This window comes from Bombus flavifrons, chromosome 6 (assembly GCF_040668555.2).
Source record: "Bombus flavifrons isolate JBK064 chromosome 6, iyBomFlav1_principal, whole genome shotgun sequence".
Classification (NCBI taxonomy): domain Eukaryota; kingdom Metazoa; phylum Arthropoda; class Insecta; order Hymenoptera; family Apidae; genus Bombus; species Bombus flavifrons.
The window spans coordinates 15,414,323-15,432,862 of record NC_138447.1 but is presented as its reverse complement, the minus strand read 5'-3'; the positions used below and the strand labels follow the sequence as shown (position 1 = coordinate 15,432,862).

The 18,540-nt window shown below is 36.1% G+C and overlaps 2 protein-coding genes across 15 annotated transcripts in view; one reads left to right on the top strand and one right to left on the bottom strand.

The window, feature by feature from the left end:
• LOC138180545 (uncharacterized) overlaps window positions 1-8,845 on the top strand; it is a 283,290-nt gene extending 274,445 nt beyond the window's left edge. For both annotated transcript variants that reach the window (XM_069114509.1, XM_069114508.1), the window contains exons 14-17: window positions 73-234; window positions 2,422-2,698; window positions 6,059-6,200; window positions 7,241-8,845. In XM_069114509.1, the coding sequence (XP_068970610.1) occupies window positions 73-234; window positions 2,422-2,698; window positions 6,059-6,200; window positions 7,241-7,442 (783 nt within the window). In that variant the 3' untranslated portion in view covers window positions 7,443-8,845. The remainder of the gene's footprint in view (window positions 1-72; window positions 235-2,421; window positions 2,699-6,058; window positions 6,201-7,240) is intronic.
• Window positions 8,846-12,451: 3,606 nt separating this feature from the next.
• Window positions 12,452-18,540, bottom strand: part of LOC138180553 (inositol 1,4,5-trisphosphate receptor) — a 47,060-nt gene continuing 40,971 nt past the window's right edge. For all 13 annotated transcript variants that reach the window (XM_069114529.1, XM_069114535.1, XM_069114532.1 and 10 more), the window contains 17 exons: window positions 17,370-17,487; window positions 17,057-17,289; window positions 16,759-16,900; window positions 16,393-16,691; window positions 15,629-16,138; window positions 15,370-15,519; window positions 15,102-15,294; window positions 14,891-15,013; window positions 14,633-14,805; window positions 14,393-14,557; window positions 14,135-14,315; window positions 13,964-14,056; window positions 13,660-13,817; window positions 13,412-13,577; window positions 13,138-13,298; window positions 12,907-13,068; window positions 12,452-12,815 (listed from right to left, as the gene is read on the bottom strand). In XM_069114529.1, coding sequence (XP_068970630.1) covers window positions 12,735-12,815; window positions 12,907-13,068; window positions 13,138-13,298; window positions 13,412-13,577; window positions 13,660-13,817; window positions 13,964-14,056; window positions 14,135-14,315; window positions 14,393-14,557; window positions 14,633-14,805; window positions 14,891-15,013; window positions 15,102-15,294; window positions 15,370-15,519; window positions 15,629-16,138; window positions 16,393-16,691; window positions 16,759-16,900; window positions 17,057-17,289; window positions 17,370-17,487 — 3,108 coding nt within the window. In that variant the 3' untranslated portion in view covers window positions 12,452-12,734. The remainder of the gene's footprint in view (window positions 12,816-12,906; window positions 13,069-13,137; window positions 13,299-13,411; window positions 13,578-13,659; window positions 13,818-13,963; window positions 14,057-14,134; window positions 14,316-14,392; window positions 14,558-14,632; window positions 14,806-14,890; window positions 15,014-15,101; window positions 15,295-15,369; window positions 15,520-15,628; window positions 16,139-16,392; window positions 16,692-16,758; window positions 16,901-17,056; window positions 17,290-17,369; window positions 17,488-18,540) is intronic.

Here is an 18,540-nt window from a genome sequence, read left to right as displayed (position 1 = left end):
TGCGAGAATCTTGGTTAGACAATGCCAGATCGTGAGCGGTCGTGGCAGTCGTTGTTGTTCCTCTGTCCGTAGATCGAGAGCAGCTCGAAGCAGGGTCCGAACAACCCTTGCCAGACCAAGTGCGGAGACAGCGGCTGTCACTGTGTCAGCAACATAACCCTGGAGAACGTGGACCATCTTTTGCTTGTCTCTGAAACCGGTCACATCGTCACCTGCCTCTGTGGAAATTATCAGGTAAACACTAGACTTCCTATGAACTTTACCTACGGTTACCTGTGAGAATTCCACTGTTCGTTGTCTTCGTGCAAGGAGCACAAGCCTTTCTCAGTCTTTTTCTGTAAATACCCTGTGTCTATAAGGTTCGAGAGAAAGGATACATTTTATAGCTTTTGGTTTATTTTATACAGGGTGGTTGGTAACTGGTGGTACAAGCAGAAAGGGGATGATTCTACGCGAACAAAGAAGTCGAAAATATAGAATAAAAATTTGTCGTTATAACGATAACGAGAAGCGATAAAGTGCAGGCGTACCGAGCGAAAATTCAAAGTCGATTTTCTCGAAAACAAAGCCTCGAACAAAAAATTTTTATTCTATATTTTCGACTACTTTTTTCGCGTAGAATCACCCCCTTTCCGCTTGTACCACCAGTTACCAACCACCCTGTATAATTAGATAGCGGTAGTATCAAAAAATAGAGGTTAAATAACACGATCAAACTTCAGTGTCATATTCCATTCACAAAGGTCAACGATGCTGTATCTACACGGTCTATTTTCGTTCTTAATCACATTTGCCCAATGTGAAAGAATTTCCTTAAAACAGTTTAAGGGCAATATGGTAGAATCGTTGTCGATTTTCGTACCTTCTCATTCCACTTACGTTATTTCTTTTATACCATCAAGTATATTTTTGTTTGCTAGGACAAAAGTAAAGACTCAAACCAGGATATAATACCAGAATTCGACAATGTACTTCGGTAATGTCGTACCTAAGTAAATGAACAATTCAAGAAAACTATATACAAGTTCATTCAAATATTAATGAGTTTCTCGATGATAACCGGGGAGATCGTCGATGATCGTTTAATTCGAGAAACGCTCGCCCAGCAACCCTCTTCTCCCTTCTCTTTCTTTTTTTTTTTTATTTCCTCCGCCTACCACCCACCGCACTTTATTTCTACCGCCCACGTTCGACTGTCACCGTTTCATTCAACTTTCATTCACGGACAAACGGCCCGGCTCACCGATTGTATTGGCGGAGCACTGAATGCGCTCTGCCATTTCTATTCAACACCTATTCCATCAACCGGCGTGGAATTACTTCGAACGATTTCACTGGCCGCTGAATAAAACAAATAATGCCGACGTGTACTGAGCGAAAGTAGACAACGTAGACAAAAGAGGAGAAATTGTTTTTTAGAGAATCGAGTTGGGAGAAAGGAAGAAGGTCCTCTGTCAAATCTATTTCCAAACCGGCATTCGTTCGTCATCCGGAACGAAACATGCGAGTTTTTAACGGACGCGTTTCTATCAATCGTTCGAGAATCTTGCAATTTTTTATGTTTCAAGGCCATTTTACGATGCTTCTTCTTATTTATAGAAGAATTTCATAATATATTTCGTTGCAATCTTTTTCTATGGGCTGTACTTATTGTGAAAAGCAACGAGGGATGTTCTTTTGAGATCGTAAGGATCGCAGGAACTGCTACAATGCGGAGTCAATTCCACTTCTTAGCGATTTGAACGATCGAAAATCGATCAAAATCAAATCGATCTTTGCAACATCCTATAAATAGAAATACGTCGTTACTTTTGGAACTTTTTGAATGATATTGTATAACCAGTAATATAAATATAAATTATGTTACGAACTAATATTAATTATGGTATGAAATTGAGTATGAATGTCACGTAGAGTTTCTAGAACAATACTGTAAAATCAAGAGGCAATGATAGAAATGCAAATCAAGTGACTCGTTGATTTTAAAAACAAATCATTTTCACCCCTCCCGGTGGAAGTAGGTGTACGTCAATCGTCGGTTGTTCTGGTGTTAATTTCCTGATGATCGACGCTACGAATTCGATCAACTTCTATACAAAATCTAGCAGAGTAGATTTTTCTTGTACTATGCTTATGCTATATTATCGTCAATTGCTTTTTAATCCAGCAAACGCCCTTTTATAATCCTCAAACAGCTGAAAATAGTATAAATTACCTTCATAACAGATAAATGGTCTTATACGAGAATATTAATTCCTCTCTGAACTCGATAATGGACATTAAGCATCGGACAATTTTCGTTCTGAATATTCATGTTTAATCTACAGTGTTAATATTGTTTCGTAACGAGACATTAAATAAACTCTGAAACCGCTTTCTACGCTTGAAATACAAGTCACTGGTATAGTATGTATCCCACAGGACTGGCTGCCGGTCGGTATCCGTAGTTGGACACCAGTGTACATCGAATGGTCGAGGTCCTCGAAGGCAGGCCTCAATTTCCGTGCGGCTTACGAGTTTATCAAGGACACTTACTGCGGTTATCACACAACGACCAAGCCGGAAGGCGAGGTCAATGGCGGTGACCTGGCCAGCAGTGGCTTAAAGCTCAATCAGTATTACCAACAGAGGTGCACGTGGATATTAGACTCTTTGACGGATCGACAACTCACTATCGAAGTGAAATCTGGCCAAAGCCGTAAGAGATCTTTATTTTTACTAATAATTGTTGAGAATTGTGGATTTTTGAAGCCGAAATAATGTTATAGAAACACTAAATTTATACCGAGGATTAATATTAAAATAGTAATATGTTTATTTCATGGACGATTTCTTATATATTCATCGATACACACTTGCACGCGTCTCAGCACTTTCTTCTATACCCGACTGTTAACCGACTGAGCAGTTTACATTCCTTTGTTTTCGAGACACACACATACTTCCACACACCGATATTCACATACAAGTATCTCTACTACGCATTTAACCCAGTCCAGCACAGAAAATTATACATATCTCAACAATACTAATAAAAGAAATCTTTCGGAATATTCATACCTAATACGTTGATTTGTGATATTATAAACGTCACTGGCGATTCATCGTGCATAGGCATTGCTCTAATTATTTAAATTAGACGAACAGATATATTCGCGAAAGATTCAAAAGGAATCGACACTGACGCCAATATAAGACGCAGGCACAGCCAATCGACCATTTTTCGTACCAATAAACTCGCGTCTGCGTATTTATAAAAATACTTGTTTCCTTCCACTTTCTTCCGCACATTTTGCATCCATACTGCATTAAGAACATAAGATCAGAATTACAGAAAGATATATTATTATATCTTTAGATACACGCCGCTAAACGCTTGAGTGGTCGAGTCGAGAAAAGAATGGTAAAGATATCTTTAGAAGACCTCAAAATCTTACTTCTTCAACCTCTACGAATTTCCAGCAAATCCAAAGATGCATCGTGCGCGATTCACCGGCAAATCAAAGGCGCCCACTTACCGAAACCACGCTTTGTCCAGCGGCGAATTTCGTTCAATTCGAGCCTTGGCTACTCCGTTGGAATTTCGATCCGCGCCATTGAGTCCGATATGGGTGCGAATCGGATCGAAAGGCCAGCGACAAACGAAAGCAACCGGGTAAACAAAAAAGAAAAAGAGGTTAAAAAGATGGGTGGAACGGGTTCTTCTGGGGAAGAGGGTGGCTTGAGAACGAATGGCAGACAGAGCTGGAGATTAAAGAGACTATTGGACGCGGCAGGACAACTAGAGACAGAAAGAAGAACCGGTCGTTCCGAGCGGTCTTTAAAGAATCCGGCTTCCCTTTTTCCCTCGATTTCCTTTTTCTGCCGGTGCTCCCTGGCCTTTTCTGGCCCTCCTTCTCCCGTCTATCTTCATTGCTCGCCTATATTCGCACCATGAAACAAACGCTAGAACGTTGCAAAGGAACGAAGCTGTTGGAACCAGCCAGCCCCAGAAATGGCTTTCGCACATTGGCCTCGATCTCTGTTTCTATCCCCGCCTCGATGCTGTTTTCTTTTATTCGCCGGATTCCTCGACACGACCAATCGTCCACGTTTCGTGAACGATGAATTCACAGAGTAAGGCAATGGGTACTCGGCTCTGTGTTCGTGTATAAGTGTGTCTAAATGGTAGATACAGGGTTCTTAGGTTAATTTTCAGGATTGGAAGATATGTGATTTCGTGTTCTTATTAGCTAGGCGACATTTCGCTCCCTTCTTTTTACTTTCAGTAAAGTACATAAAGTAGATTTTTTGTATCAGAACTTGATTCAATAGAAATGTATCAAATTAGAAGATTTATAAATTAATTATAAACAGCCCTTGAATTGAACCTCTGACCTATGAACTTTAACGAGATGTCTAAGGACTAATTAAGGGTTTGTTTGAAATCTACAAAATATGTTTCTCTAAGCAAACAGGATCTTAATTTTGTTTAACTGGCACAGTGGATACTTGTTTTATTTGTCTGATCATATAAGAACTTTATTTTACTTGCTCGAGTAAAATCGAAGATTAAATATAAAAAAGAAAACTACAGAGAGATGAAATTTAAAAATTGCAAGGAACGTAACTAACCCAAACAAAGTACTAACTAACCGAACCGTGTAACTAAACAAAGCAAGATAAAAGTGGCTGACGCTAAAGAAACACAATATAAATTAAACATTGGAACGTAGTATAACATTGATGTCTGTTTCTGTCTTGCAGTTTTGCACAGTCTGTTTCATCAAAATTTCGATCGATCAAATTCGACGAAGTGCGCGTACCACGAAAATATAACGGCACCGAGCCGTGCATTAGGTTTCTAGTAACTCGATATCCCAGGAAAACTCCAAAGCTCGTGTTGATGCGCCAACAGAAAAAAAAATGAAAAAAGTTACAAATCCCTGAACGCAAACTCCAAACCGAGAAAAAAGGATGCGATTCGCGATTTGCATGCGTCAAGAGTTGGAATTTTTTCAAGCCATTGATATTCAAACATTTCGTGAAAATCATTGAAAAAGCTCGTATGTGACCAAAAACTATGTGTGTGGCCAAAAAACGAAAAATCGTTTCCCAATTTCTCTTCCCGGAATAGATTTATCATTCGTAAAGCAACAACAACAGAAAACACGTTCACAGAGAAAAAAAAAATAAAATAAAAGAGATCGAAAGTATAGGTATATACCAGGTACTTCTATGTGTGCATTATTTTTTACGCTTCATCGATAGTCATTCGTTTTTGTTTACAGCAGCGTTGCGAAAACAGTTCTCCCGTGGGAAAAATTCGTCGGGCTCTGAATGATACCAAAAAAGAGAGAAAAAGGAAACGGAACATAATACGTACAGGAACGCGCGAAAATTACACGGTCTCGAATACGTTAGCGAACCAATTGCTTCCAATTATACTGTGCTCTCGATGATTGCTGAAACATCGATAGTCCTTTTTACCGACACACGTCAAATGTTACATCCGCGGCAATTGATTGTGAAACGACCTCTCTTAATTGGTTGTTCGGCGACATTGATGCGTTTCGTGCTCGTCTCGTGAAATGGTCACGTGAAAAACGAGCATTCTCTCCATGACGATTTAACTATACCCATTAACCTCGTATCTTCCCTTCTCGTGTTATTTTTAAACATGTTCGATACTCCATAACCAATTTTAAATTATTCCAATATAAATTATAACTGACTATAGCGCAAAATCGTTATTTCATTATAATTTAAATAAAAGGATCTTAAATTTCGAACAGAATACTACGTACGAAAGTTTCAACGGAATAATCCTCCACAGCTTCCATAATACCATCCGTGTAGCTTTTAAAAGGTTTTAATAAAGTAATCCCAAATTTTAAAAGCGCAATACTACGCAAATATTGCAAGAGCGTAATCTCCATAGTTTCGACGTAAAGCCGTCTATGTGACCTTTTTTAGAAAATAAAAGGACGCACAACCATCGTTGATTCTTCTGTTCTTGACAAAAATTCGCGATAGCCAAAACTCTCCTTTTTTTTCCTTTTCTTTTTCTTTCTTCTAGGTCCTTGCACCGCCTGGAATTTAACAATACACGAATACAGCAAGAACGGCGATCCAGCTGGACTCAGGTTGCACACATTCTGCTCGAGAAATATCCACAAAAATTTCACCCTGCCATGGAAAACGAACACCGTGGTGGTTAGGTGAGTTCCGTCTATCTTTGCTCCGTTCGATGGGCCGATTAGCCGGAAGTTCACGGAAACTTCGTCCATCGACGCCGACATAACGACAGTTACGCGACACTTTCTGCACGGAGATTACGACGCCGCGGCCTGAATTATAGGAGCAATTTATATTGGCGCGCGAGCTCAGTTTTTGCGCCGATGTAACGGCAACTTAAAAATCGATTGCCCGGAAAGATTTATCCAGCGCCGATGGGGAATCGTTTCGAAGCCGGATAAGTCGCACGGAGATTACATTTGTCATGGTTTGTGTATCGATACGACGTTTCCTGAACGTGGAAAGCCGCGAATGCAATTCTTCGATGTTTCGCGCGCAGGTCTGGTGAAAGATCGTTTTGTTTTTGTATTTTCGCGGATGAAAAATCGCGTTCTGGCTTGGTCTTGATGGAGAGTCAGGAATAGTGATGCGTTTCAGAGAATACGACTTCGAGAGCACATCGGAAAGATCGTTCGTTCTGCCGCCGTTCTTTTATTCGTTTCTTGCGTATTTTGATTTGTGTTCGTTTTAGATACGAATATTTCTTTATATATTCGAGGAAGAATAATATACAAACAAGCCAGAAGAAGATAACACTTATTTAAAGATATATGTTTTCTATTTTCCAATTGTACATAAAATATCCAGAAATACGTGAGAAAAATAATGTATAACTCGCGTAATCATTTTATCTTGTGAAACTGTGCTTCGATCGAAATACCGTAGTCATTTATGTAGTATTTATGCAGTATGTTGTTTATGTAGTATGCTCACATCAAGTTTCGAAAAGAGACAAGAATGGCGAGAGAATGGAAAGAGAAACAGATCCTAATCGAGTATCAAATAAATAATTCTCTAGAATATCAGCTGTTCGATTGACTTACAAAGACAGCAGGCATTTGTTCAATGATTTTTTCAATTTTCTCCAAGTTAACAAGCACACCGGAATTGATTAAAACATATATATAGTTAAAGTTGAGATAATCATAAGATGTTATGGCAATATTGTTACACCTGTTCGCAGATTGCAGGCTCTAGGAAGGACAGCACCGGAATACACGATGAAATGGCGCAGTCAGTTTGTAATCGCAAACACGCACAAGAGCGAACCGTCACCCCCCCCGGTACCGAATCATGTGCTCCGCTCCTCAACCGGAAACAGGTCACGGGAAGCGCGAATCCTAATTCTGCTCGCGATACTCCTCGCCTACGCGGCCGGTTGTTGAGTGGATCAACTCGACACACCGTATCCATACACGTTCCTGTTCACAATGAGAGGCAAACTACTGCGAACGAGCCTAATAATAAGACTTTTAATAATGTACACTGCACACACACACACTCACACACACACACACACACTCACACACACACACACACACACACACAAAATATCATACTAACGAGGTTCGTGTTTCCTCAAAAAAAAACTTCTTTCAGCTATTCAGTTTTCTGAAAAATAAAATATAATGTAAAGTTTAAAATAGTAAAGCGTTTAAAGAGCGGAACGATGATCGCGTAAAGTGAGGCGCACTCTATGGAAATTTGATAAAGTTTCGTGTTAGTTTGCTGAAATATTACGTTCGCTAGCATTGTGGAGAACTTGCCCGTAAAAGTTTCAGAACCACCGCGCTGGTAATCACGGAGCACACTTTTGATAAAATATTGAAATCAATCACCATGAATTTACCTCGCTTTTATATCGTACGAGAACTCTATGTATTTATATCGAATAGATCGTTTGAAAATAATTACCGGTTAAACGAAGTCCTTTGGACGGTAATATTCAGCGATTAATTTGTAAAAGTTTATTATCCGGTTCGCGACTCAGTTTTTCATGTAGAACGGATATTCGTCGTCCCGATATAAATGTCGACTAATAAAACGCGTAATGAAGATTAATTCGCAATCGCAATTTCACGCGAGGCAAGGCCATCGAATATGACTGATCGAAGGACACGAGAATTCCGAAACAATTTAGTCCAAGTTTTTCAAGTATTTTTCGATTACCAACATTTTAACATATTGAACGTGTTCGGTGCCGTCACGTGCCGGTGGATGTTGATAAAGTTAAAATTTCATCGGATAAATTGACACAGATAAAGGAACGTTATTGGCAAAGAATGAAAGGCATGAAATCGAATTTTGGAATTTCACGCTCTAGTCGAATTATATATATATATACATACATATATATATAAAATAAATTAAACGCGAATCAGAAAGAGAGAAAATATATATATACTAAAAATCAGTCGGTGTATACCACTCGTTTTAACTATAAGAGTCTAATAGAGCATGTACATATTATACATACATATGCATATACATACATAAATCTATACATATAGAGGATGAGACGTTCACGAAGAAACATTTAATCGCATCCATCGTCGTTAATATCATTGAACTGTTTTCAATTTCCTCTTTAATTTTATAAATACGAGGATTAAGTCAATTTAAAATTTCATCGATTGGCGTGAACTATCGTAAAATCAGAAATTGTTTTTTCTATCCTTTATATGCGCAGATATATTCAACGTTTCTTTCTAGACGTCGCATCCTGCGAACGCGTATGAATATAATTGTAGCGATTTAAAGTAACGAGATGAAACAAGGGGGAATAAAACGCGATGCACGGATTTGAAGTAGCAAGAAATCACGCGTCATCACTTTCACGCAAATGCCAAAATAAACGTGTAAGAAGAAGTTCTATATAATTATAGGTTCTTGTACATACGTGGATAGAATAGGTAGGATTTGTACAGAGTATCACGAACTACGTTAAGACCTCAGCATTATTGTAAATTACAATTTACCGTAAAACATGGCGCGAGCCCGCGAACGAAGACAGATTGTATTTTAACGAACGAGCTTCGAGTGCCCGAGGCACATTTCGAATAATTGTTAACGCGTTCGTCCGGAAGTTCATCGAAAATCTCTTCCTGCTTGCTTAAACAAAAGAGAGAGAGAAAAAAGATATTCGCTGATGAAATGAATAATAAATGGAAAACATTTCCAAAGAATATTTTACGAAGAAGAAATTATTTTGATTTACTTTCGGACACGCGATTGGTCGTTAGATTAAGATGGAAATAAAGGCTAGACTGTGAATGTTTAATATACGTATCGACTAAGAAGGAAAATATTAAACTAAACAGGCAAACAGGCTAATTAAATTAAAAAGAACCATCCAACGGTGCGGAAATGTTTCCACCGGTTTTCATACGTTTTACAACGCCGCCGTATTGCTACCATTATTTATACAGAATATTATGAGTAATATTCTTTGTTTCTGAATAACGATATGCCGTGGTTTATAACTGTATGATATGGTGAATTCTGTTATTTATTTTATGTCGTCCTTTTATACTCTACGATAACACCAACTGTATTATTTCACCGCGTAATAATACAGTTACCTTACCAGAGATTTTAATGCCTGTTAAAACTTCTGATTAAATCGTGACACGTATTAGACGATCTCGTGTTTCACGAGATTCGTCGAATCATTACGAACCTTCGACATTATCAATTGATCTCAATACTCTCGTTAACGTTTCAAACTTTCGTTCATTGCGTTCGAATAAATATAATTTGCACGATTTGTCGTTTAACATTTTTGTTTCTTTAATAAATAATAGAGAAACGTGTGCATTAAGAATTCGATATTAATTTTGAGAATTGAGTATTTTGAGAATATTAATATTAATTGTTGAGAATTGATTTACATTAGCGAATAGAAAGACTGAATTTTATCAGAGTGCAATTTATATGTATATCATTGGAAGGCTGGTAATGATCGATACGACTAATCTATACGAAGGATAGCAGTCTAACCGCGTTGATGCATACGCATGTTAAGATTTGTATAATAAGCGAACAAGCTCGAATAGAATATTCGGCAGTCTCTTTTCCGCAACCTCGTCGAAACAGAGATGAAAGTCAGACTGTAATTAATCGGCGTGCTAAAACGAGAGTATCGTTATAGGAGAAAAGAGAAGAAGAGACGCGCGTTTAATAAATGTAATTAATGTCGGCCAGGAAAGAGAGGCATGTGATTTAAGTGACTTGTGTTTGAAATCGGTGAATCGTTTCTCGACAGAGATTTCGTTTGTTCGTTCGTAAAGAATCGTCGCTTAACGAGAAACCAAGAGAAACGAAATTACGCGTGTACCGTTCCTTTTTAAGATTACTCGATCACGTCCTCACAACGATTGTAATGCGATCTGTTCCTTCAATGGATGTACCGGTTTTGCACAAGGCACGTCTAACTTAAGAAAAAAAGATATATGTTACATATATGTACTAGCCGCGTATACTTAAGTCACAATAAATAGTCAATTGTTTCATATAAAGTACGAATAAAATAAAACAGAAACTACGCGTTGTTTGTGAATTTTCACCTGAATGTTTGTCATAGCGCACCAAAGTCCCGAGGGTACCGGGATATTTAATTTTTGGATTTGATCCTTACCTTAACATTACCAAATGTATGTGACATTAAAAGAAACGATAGGTGAAACGAGTTTCTTATTTTACGTAACACGAAAAAAACCAGTCGATACGTTCTCTTATAAATTTTTCGTGGTGGCAAAAGCTTGGTGTAAGGAGAATTAATCGATGGATCTCACATTACTTTTATATCTACGATCATCTCTAACTTCGCATAATGTCAGAGAAATCGATGGATAAAATTTACCAACCATTGACATTATAATGAACTTGACATTATAAACTGATATTATAATAATCTTAAATACAGATGAACTTAGTCTCATTCTCCTTTAAAAAAATCTTATTCAACCACGCGTAAAGGTTGATTAAATCGTAGGGTTGATTTGATAAAAAAAGGACGATTTATTCACATATGAGTTTTAATACAATCTACATACATATTTATACATCCTACGGTCGAAAGATGAAACATGTACATCTACAGGTAACGCATCTGCGATTTATTTTATCCTCTCTGATGCAAGGTGAAAGTCTTAAATAACAATTCGCTAACATCCCATAAGATTAGCTCAGACAGAAACGACGTTTCGAGTTATATCGTAATTGTACTCTCAACACGTACGATTTATGGAGTGTGACAAACATTCAACAAAATATATCCATATATACAATACATCTAATTTCGCTATTAAAAAGGAAAGAAAAAGAAAGTTATATATCAACGTACAATATATTCATATACATATACGTATAAATGTTTATATATATAGACAGAGACGTTGGATATCGTCCGAGTTAAAATATGTTAGTGGAAAATAAACTTTCAACGAATCGAAAAACGTAACTATATATTGCACACGATCCTCGTAAGTGTCTCCGGTGCATAATATAACAATTCCTATAGATTTCCATCCAACATACTTCGGATACAACAATTATCTTAATTTATATCTTACGTTCAGACGTGAACAACGATATTTATTGACATTGATTTATAAATATTAACGAGCAATTACATGAAAATCTGCCACACGATAACCGTTCGAAACAATCACCATAACCATGTATCTATATTTTCCGCAACTGTAATATATTTAATTGTTTACCAACATCAGGCAAATAGTAGATAAGCATCAAAATTTTACAACGATCATCCTGTCCTTTGCTTTCTAATTCTTTATGAACTCATTCATAACGAGGTAACATCTATTTGTTTAGAAATTTATCACACGTCTTGTAAATTATATAAAATCAGTAAAATCTTCGATAACTTTTATAGCATCCTAATGCTTAGAAAAAATATTTGTTTCGTTAAAATGTCCCTACGCACGTTACTTGCAAATCTGTGCGTGTTTTTTTTTCTTTTTTTTTCATAACGATACGAAAATTGGGAAACTCAGAAAGGCTCGTCGAGAGGATCCTAAAAACAAGCGATTTGAAAAGGGTTTCTATTTTACAAACTTAAACATCTATAAACACAACCAGGAAAATTAACTAATCTAGAAAATCAATCAGACAGTTATTTTACATACACATTCTATGACTATAAAAGACAACACATTCTCAAGAACTCGCTTTAAACAAGTCATAAAAATATTAAAATCTCTCGATAGGAATTTTAAACATGCTCCTTTTATATATTTCGATATGATCCTTTGGCTATTTATGTGTGTATAACAATAAAAACGATCGTGTTGTTCTATTTAAGACAATGTTCTTCCTGATTGTTTCGTTTTAAGTAACACGGACCCCACAGAAATTACTCGCACGAGATAAAACTGATTGAAAATATATTTAAAGATATTAATGTTTGATGTAAAATGCTTCAATCTGTTTAACCAATACAACTCATCGAGTACGATAACTTTTCTCATCTAACCCTACGTTGAAATTAGGAACAAAACCGTACAAATGCTACGTGTTACTCTCATAGTATTTTCCAGTGTCTTTAAATGCTTCTTAAGAACACACAAACTTATGCATTAAATATCATGTTAGAGTATCAAATTGAGATTCATGTACGATTAAAAACGAAATTCTGAAGTACACTTATCTCAGATTTACGTTGCTACGTTGTGTAAAATCGCGGATGCAGAATTCAAAAGGCCTAGCCGCTGTTTCTGCTTTCGTTGCTCCGTCATCTGGTTAAAAACAGACAAATATATTCCACGAAATTAATAACGATCGGAAATAATATCCAAATATTGGAAACAATTTTCAAACATGAATTACCTGATCGCGAAGCTCGGTAAGTTGTTGAGATAAGCATTTCACTAACTGTTGCGTGGACTCTAACTGAGATTGTAAACTTCTTAACTCTACTTGTTCCCCTTCGCCCTCGTCTGCTGCCAACGATTTGGCCCTTAATCTCGGGAACCAGTCAAGATTTCGATCCTGTAAAAAGTACACAGAGCTTAAAAGTTTAAGCATGATTCAATTTTTTGAAGCTCTATGGACTATTACCTTCACCATCGCGTACACGTAAGACTCTGGCCCTGTGAACTCCGTAGGATCTTTCACCTTTACCAGGACAATGAAATAGAGGTAATGCCACATATTATGCTCGTGTTTCACGTGTTCTTCGAAGGAAACCGTTTTGTTATCGAAAGATGATCTGTTCAGTCCTGCGAATGAAATGTTACAAACAACAGCAATGTACGATAAATCGGTTAACAATATGTGCACGATACAATATATCGTAAATGAAATGGCAATATAATTATATCAATAATCTTACCGCAAATAAAACAGGTATTCTTCAATATTAATTCCTTCTGCTGTTTTTCCGATCTGAGATCAGCAAACGTATCAATGATAACACCAAAAATAAGATTCAGAACGATAATTATGACAATGAAGAAGAACAGTAGATCGTATACGACTCTAGCAACGAACAAGGGCTCCTGCAACATTAACATGCATATTAATATAATTAACATGCATATGAATAATAGCGTTTCCTTCGGGTTTTGTTTCTATACTTACTGTACTAGATGGGGCCCGTAGAATATCTCCAATTCCTCCACCATTTCTTAAACCTTGATTCAAAGTTGTAACAATACACATAACAAGGGAATCGCATGCCCGTTCCTTTAGTTCTCCTCCAACGTTAATTACATCTGCCTGACTGTCTTCTTCGTTCACTGCACAAACATGAAGATGTTACTGTAATTTCGTACAATTATATTTCTTATAATAATATCAAGCTAAAAAATATAATAATCTTATATTAATTATTCTCAATATTATATTTCTATATAAACGGTATTCTATAGGAGAAGAAAAATACCATCGCGAATATATCGGGATACTGTCTCCGTTGCTTCGCATTTTTCATTATCAGCAATGTTACAAGTACCCGCCGCTGCATCCATATATGATGCTGTAATTAATAAACATACAAAATCAATATCTCTATTATTAAAAAGGCAATTATAAAGTATAATATTAGAACACTCACACACAAGCTCCTCGTCAACTGTCACCAGAAAATCGTCCTTGAAAAACATAAAACCGATAATGGAGAACATATAAACTAGAATTAACGCCAATACAGCGGTAAGTATAATAGATCTTCCGTTCCTTGTAACAGATCTTATTACATTGAGCAACGTTTCTTCGCGATACACTACGTCAAAGAGCTAGAAAAAGATACGGAAATTTAGTATGCGTTTGGTTTTAGTTTAAGCGCGATTTACTTTAGTAATGCAATACGTACTAAAACTGAGTAGAAAAATGGATGCATACAAATGCCAAGAACGCAAAATATAAGATACGATATATGATACAAAAGTTCAACGTTTGTCACTATTTGCTCTAGACTCTTTGTCAAAGTGCCCTGATTACCTATAATACTTATAAGATGTACAACTTTTAATACAACCTGAAACATACATCGATTACAGACAGTCACGTTATAAGAATAGATCTCATTTTAAGTACGTTGCTTTGAATTTACCGTAAGAAAGCCAAGTAACCATAATGTTGGTTCTGGTCCTATGGAAAAAATCAATCGTAATATCGTTGAAGCTACTAGCGTTCGTATACCGGATTCTCGAGGTAAGGTAATGACAATAACAGCTGACGAAAGCATCACCGCCCAGATAAGGGCAGATAAGTGTGAACTCAATTCTACAGTAAGCAAGAAAACAGATATTTAAATACGTTCGCTTAGTGCAAATCTGTCAATTAAAAAAAGAAAAGTATAAGAACTTACTAGGCACAGAATCTACAAATGGATAGAAGAAAGCTACGATAAGGTTTATGAGTACTGCACAGTTGAATAAAATATTACTCCAAAGTGACATGTAACTGCTCATCCAGAATAATACTGGTTGTCCTGAAAAGTTATAAAAGTATATGTAAATAGATTTCAATGAACAAGAGTAAATAACTACATTAACTATAGCAACGTTAGAACATCGTACCTCTAAGTTTCTTCTGCCATTTCATTTCGTTAAACATATCCTCGGTCCTTTCAAAGAAATCAGAAACCTTCGACCCTTGATCGTCGCGTTCTGTAGTATTTAATACTTTAATCTTCGTGTCCAAAGTAATGAGTTCACAAATCTCAGGAATTGGGAAGACAATTTGCTCCAGCGTTCTATCATGTCTAACGATCTAATGTAAATTACGAGTTTTTGAAAGATACGTAAGCAGTAAATTATTATGTACGTACAAATGTAACTGTTGTACCTCAATCTGGGCTGTATGAGTCGCATAATATTGCAATGCCTTATTAATTTTCGGATCTGCATTATTCTGTTCAGATGGTTTCAACATCGATGATAATTCTTTATTATGCTGTGCTAATTGATGACACAAGATATAAATATTATGCCCGACCTAAAAGAACAATTAATTACCAATAATTATATTATATCCTTTTTAGCCATTCTTAATTGTTCATCTCTAAAAGGAGAAATAAGATTTTATTTATCTGTAAGATCGTTACCTCTTTGGGTGATACTCCTTCTTCGCCATCTATAGAAGAATCATCCACGTCGCCATCATCGTCCAAAGATTCTTGGTGGAATGCGCGGCATGCGACATCGACTAATTGTTTTGGATTCATATTATACAGAATTCTTTCCGCATTCTCGCTATCTCCTCTACTTTCCATTATAGCAAGCAACAATTTGCTAGCGTTATTTTTTAACTCTAACACCAGGTCCATTCTAGTTTTTCCCAAAGGATTAATATCGTTCAATATCAAGGCTGTTATTATATCTAATCCGTTAGACTCGTGTGTCGCAATACAGTTCTGATTATCGTGACACGGTCCCTGGCAGTACTCTGTCAATGTTTCCAATGTCTGATTGATTAACGCAACATTTTGTTCATTTATATACAGCCCTAACAATCCTAATCCGCCAGTCGTTGAACCACAGATGCAGTCTAAGAACATGAGCGTTTCGGATACCAGATTGAAATTCGTCTTGTTATTTTGATTACGTAAGAAATTCTATAAAAACATAGAAATATTTTCAATGTAGTAAATATTATCATTAGATTGTGGATATTTATGCAAATTCACGCGTCTACAAACGCTATGAAAAAATGGAATTTAACGCAGAGATTTAAATCTTTTTCATCTACTAAATTTTATAATAAATATTATACTTTGAAACTATATTTTCAATCGTGCATAAACATCCGCAGTCGAAGCATAATATTAAAGAAAATATTTTTAATATCCCCGAAAGTCAAGAGAATTACCTGTAAGTCACGATTGTGATTTTCACACAACAATTGCAAAAAACGTAAAATTGGCTGCATTACTAAAACTTTTGCACTCAATTGCCCTTCGTCTCTCTCGTTACCAGTTGTTCCCGTACGATGCCTTTCTAATTTTTCTGCTATCATATCTTCCAACGCACTTCCCAGAGCTGCGTTGTTCGTTGGATCTTCGCCGGAAGCAAGATTACGCACATTCGCGTACGCTTGCACGGTAGAGGATGCAGCTTGATTCAATTCTTCTCGTAACTCGTCTGTTATTACTATCCCATTGGGTTTTCCTGTACGAAGAAGCGATCAATGTAAAAAGATATAAATGAAAGTTATTGGAATATCGTTTTACTATACCTGATGTACGCTTCTTTGATATCTTCTCTATTTCTTTGCTCTGTTCCTTGTCTTCGTGGGCTTTCGCTGCTATATCAGAAGTGTTCACTGTAACCGTGGATTTTATTTCTTGCTGGGCGTCTTTCATTTTGTCGTAAAACACCTGCAGAAATTATATCCTTTATTTCAAACTATATCTCTATTTTTAAGCAAGTTAATTTATCTAACATTGAAGTAGGTAGATTATATTTTTTATTTTTATCTAATTTAGTCGTTTATCAATAATGTTTAAAAAAAAATTAGATTATCAGTAATATACCTTGAAAAAGGATTGACTCAAATCACCACCCATTAGTTTATTGAACACACTTTTCTGTATAATAGGATTTCCTCCTTCCAACAACGCGATGCCAAGTTCTATAGCTTCCACAAATATACTCGGAGAGTGGACGCTTTTAATCACCAACTCCACTACCAAATCTGAGGCACCTTCACGATCGAGATGACTTTGAATCTCGTGCAACGTGCGTCCTGCCCGACTCAGCAGTTTAGCTATAGAAAAAGAAATACTTAAAATAAATTGTTCTTTATCTTTATGGCGAAAAATTAGTTTTCCAAAATTTTCTTTATACCCCCTGGTCCATGTGTAATTGGAGCAGTATGCGATACTCCAATTTCCACGTTTTCCGGTTTCTGTATAAAGGACTTTCCAAAGTAACGAACCAGGAGATTGTTCCGCAGTACATCTCCCTGAGAAAAAGGAAAGGGGAAACACGTTGGTGTGATAAAACAAATTTGAATCAATTGAGATGTACCAATACATCGTGCATAATAATTAAAAAAAAATTGAATATATTTTAAAGGGACACCGGTGCATTGTTTGTTATATATTATAAAAATATCAATAATAATATCGATTTAATACTAAAAATAATTAAATCGATGTGTATATACATTAGTTGTGCTTCAGAGTAAAAAAGATACTTGCACAGTTCTCGGTATTTTCATAAATATCCTATATAATTAACTTTACACATAGTTTGTAATGTTTAAAGAGATGCAAAAAAGACGTTGTCGTATATTTTGGAAAATGTACAGTAGAAAAAATTTGTTTGCAATCAGATCTTTTTAGGGCAAATACACGACGAATCAAGTAGGTATCATACATAAAGTTTATAAGTCGTACATTCAAACATGTTTAGTATATGAAACACATATATAAGGAGATATAGCAAAGAGAATTAAATGCTTTACATACAGTATATGTAGATGTACTACATGTATATATGTATATACTCTTGGAATTTCTAGCATTATTATTAATTATTCAATAATTCTATATTTAAAATACAATCTGATTTCTACGTTCTACGTTGCTGCTCTCATGCTATCAATTATATGTATGGCTTACGTTAAAAATAGTAAAAAGATCTATGGACGTATTGGTACACCCTATTTGTAGTAAAAGTGTATGTACATATACTGTACTTTCTTATTTCTAAACTCTATGCCCATACTGGATTGTACTTGGAAAGATATTTTACACTACGTAATAATAATACTCTGGAGACTTTCTAGAAATTTTGATTCACGATAAGTTGAAATCGTTCAACTTATTTAAAACATCTATCTGCTTATCAATTCAATTACTTATGTTCAAGTAAATCGACATAGTCACAATGTACAATACCTCCTATCGTAAATCATAATTATTTGTCATACACGAGATCACATACCTACGCTATGATGATTATATTTTATGTATGAACAGAAAAAATAAATTAATACTAGAGTAGAAAATGG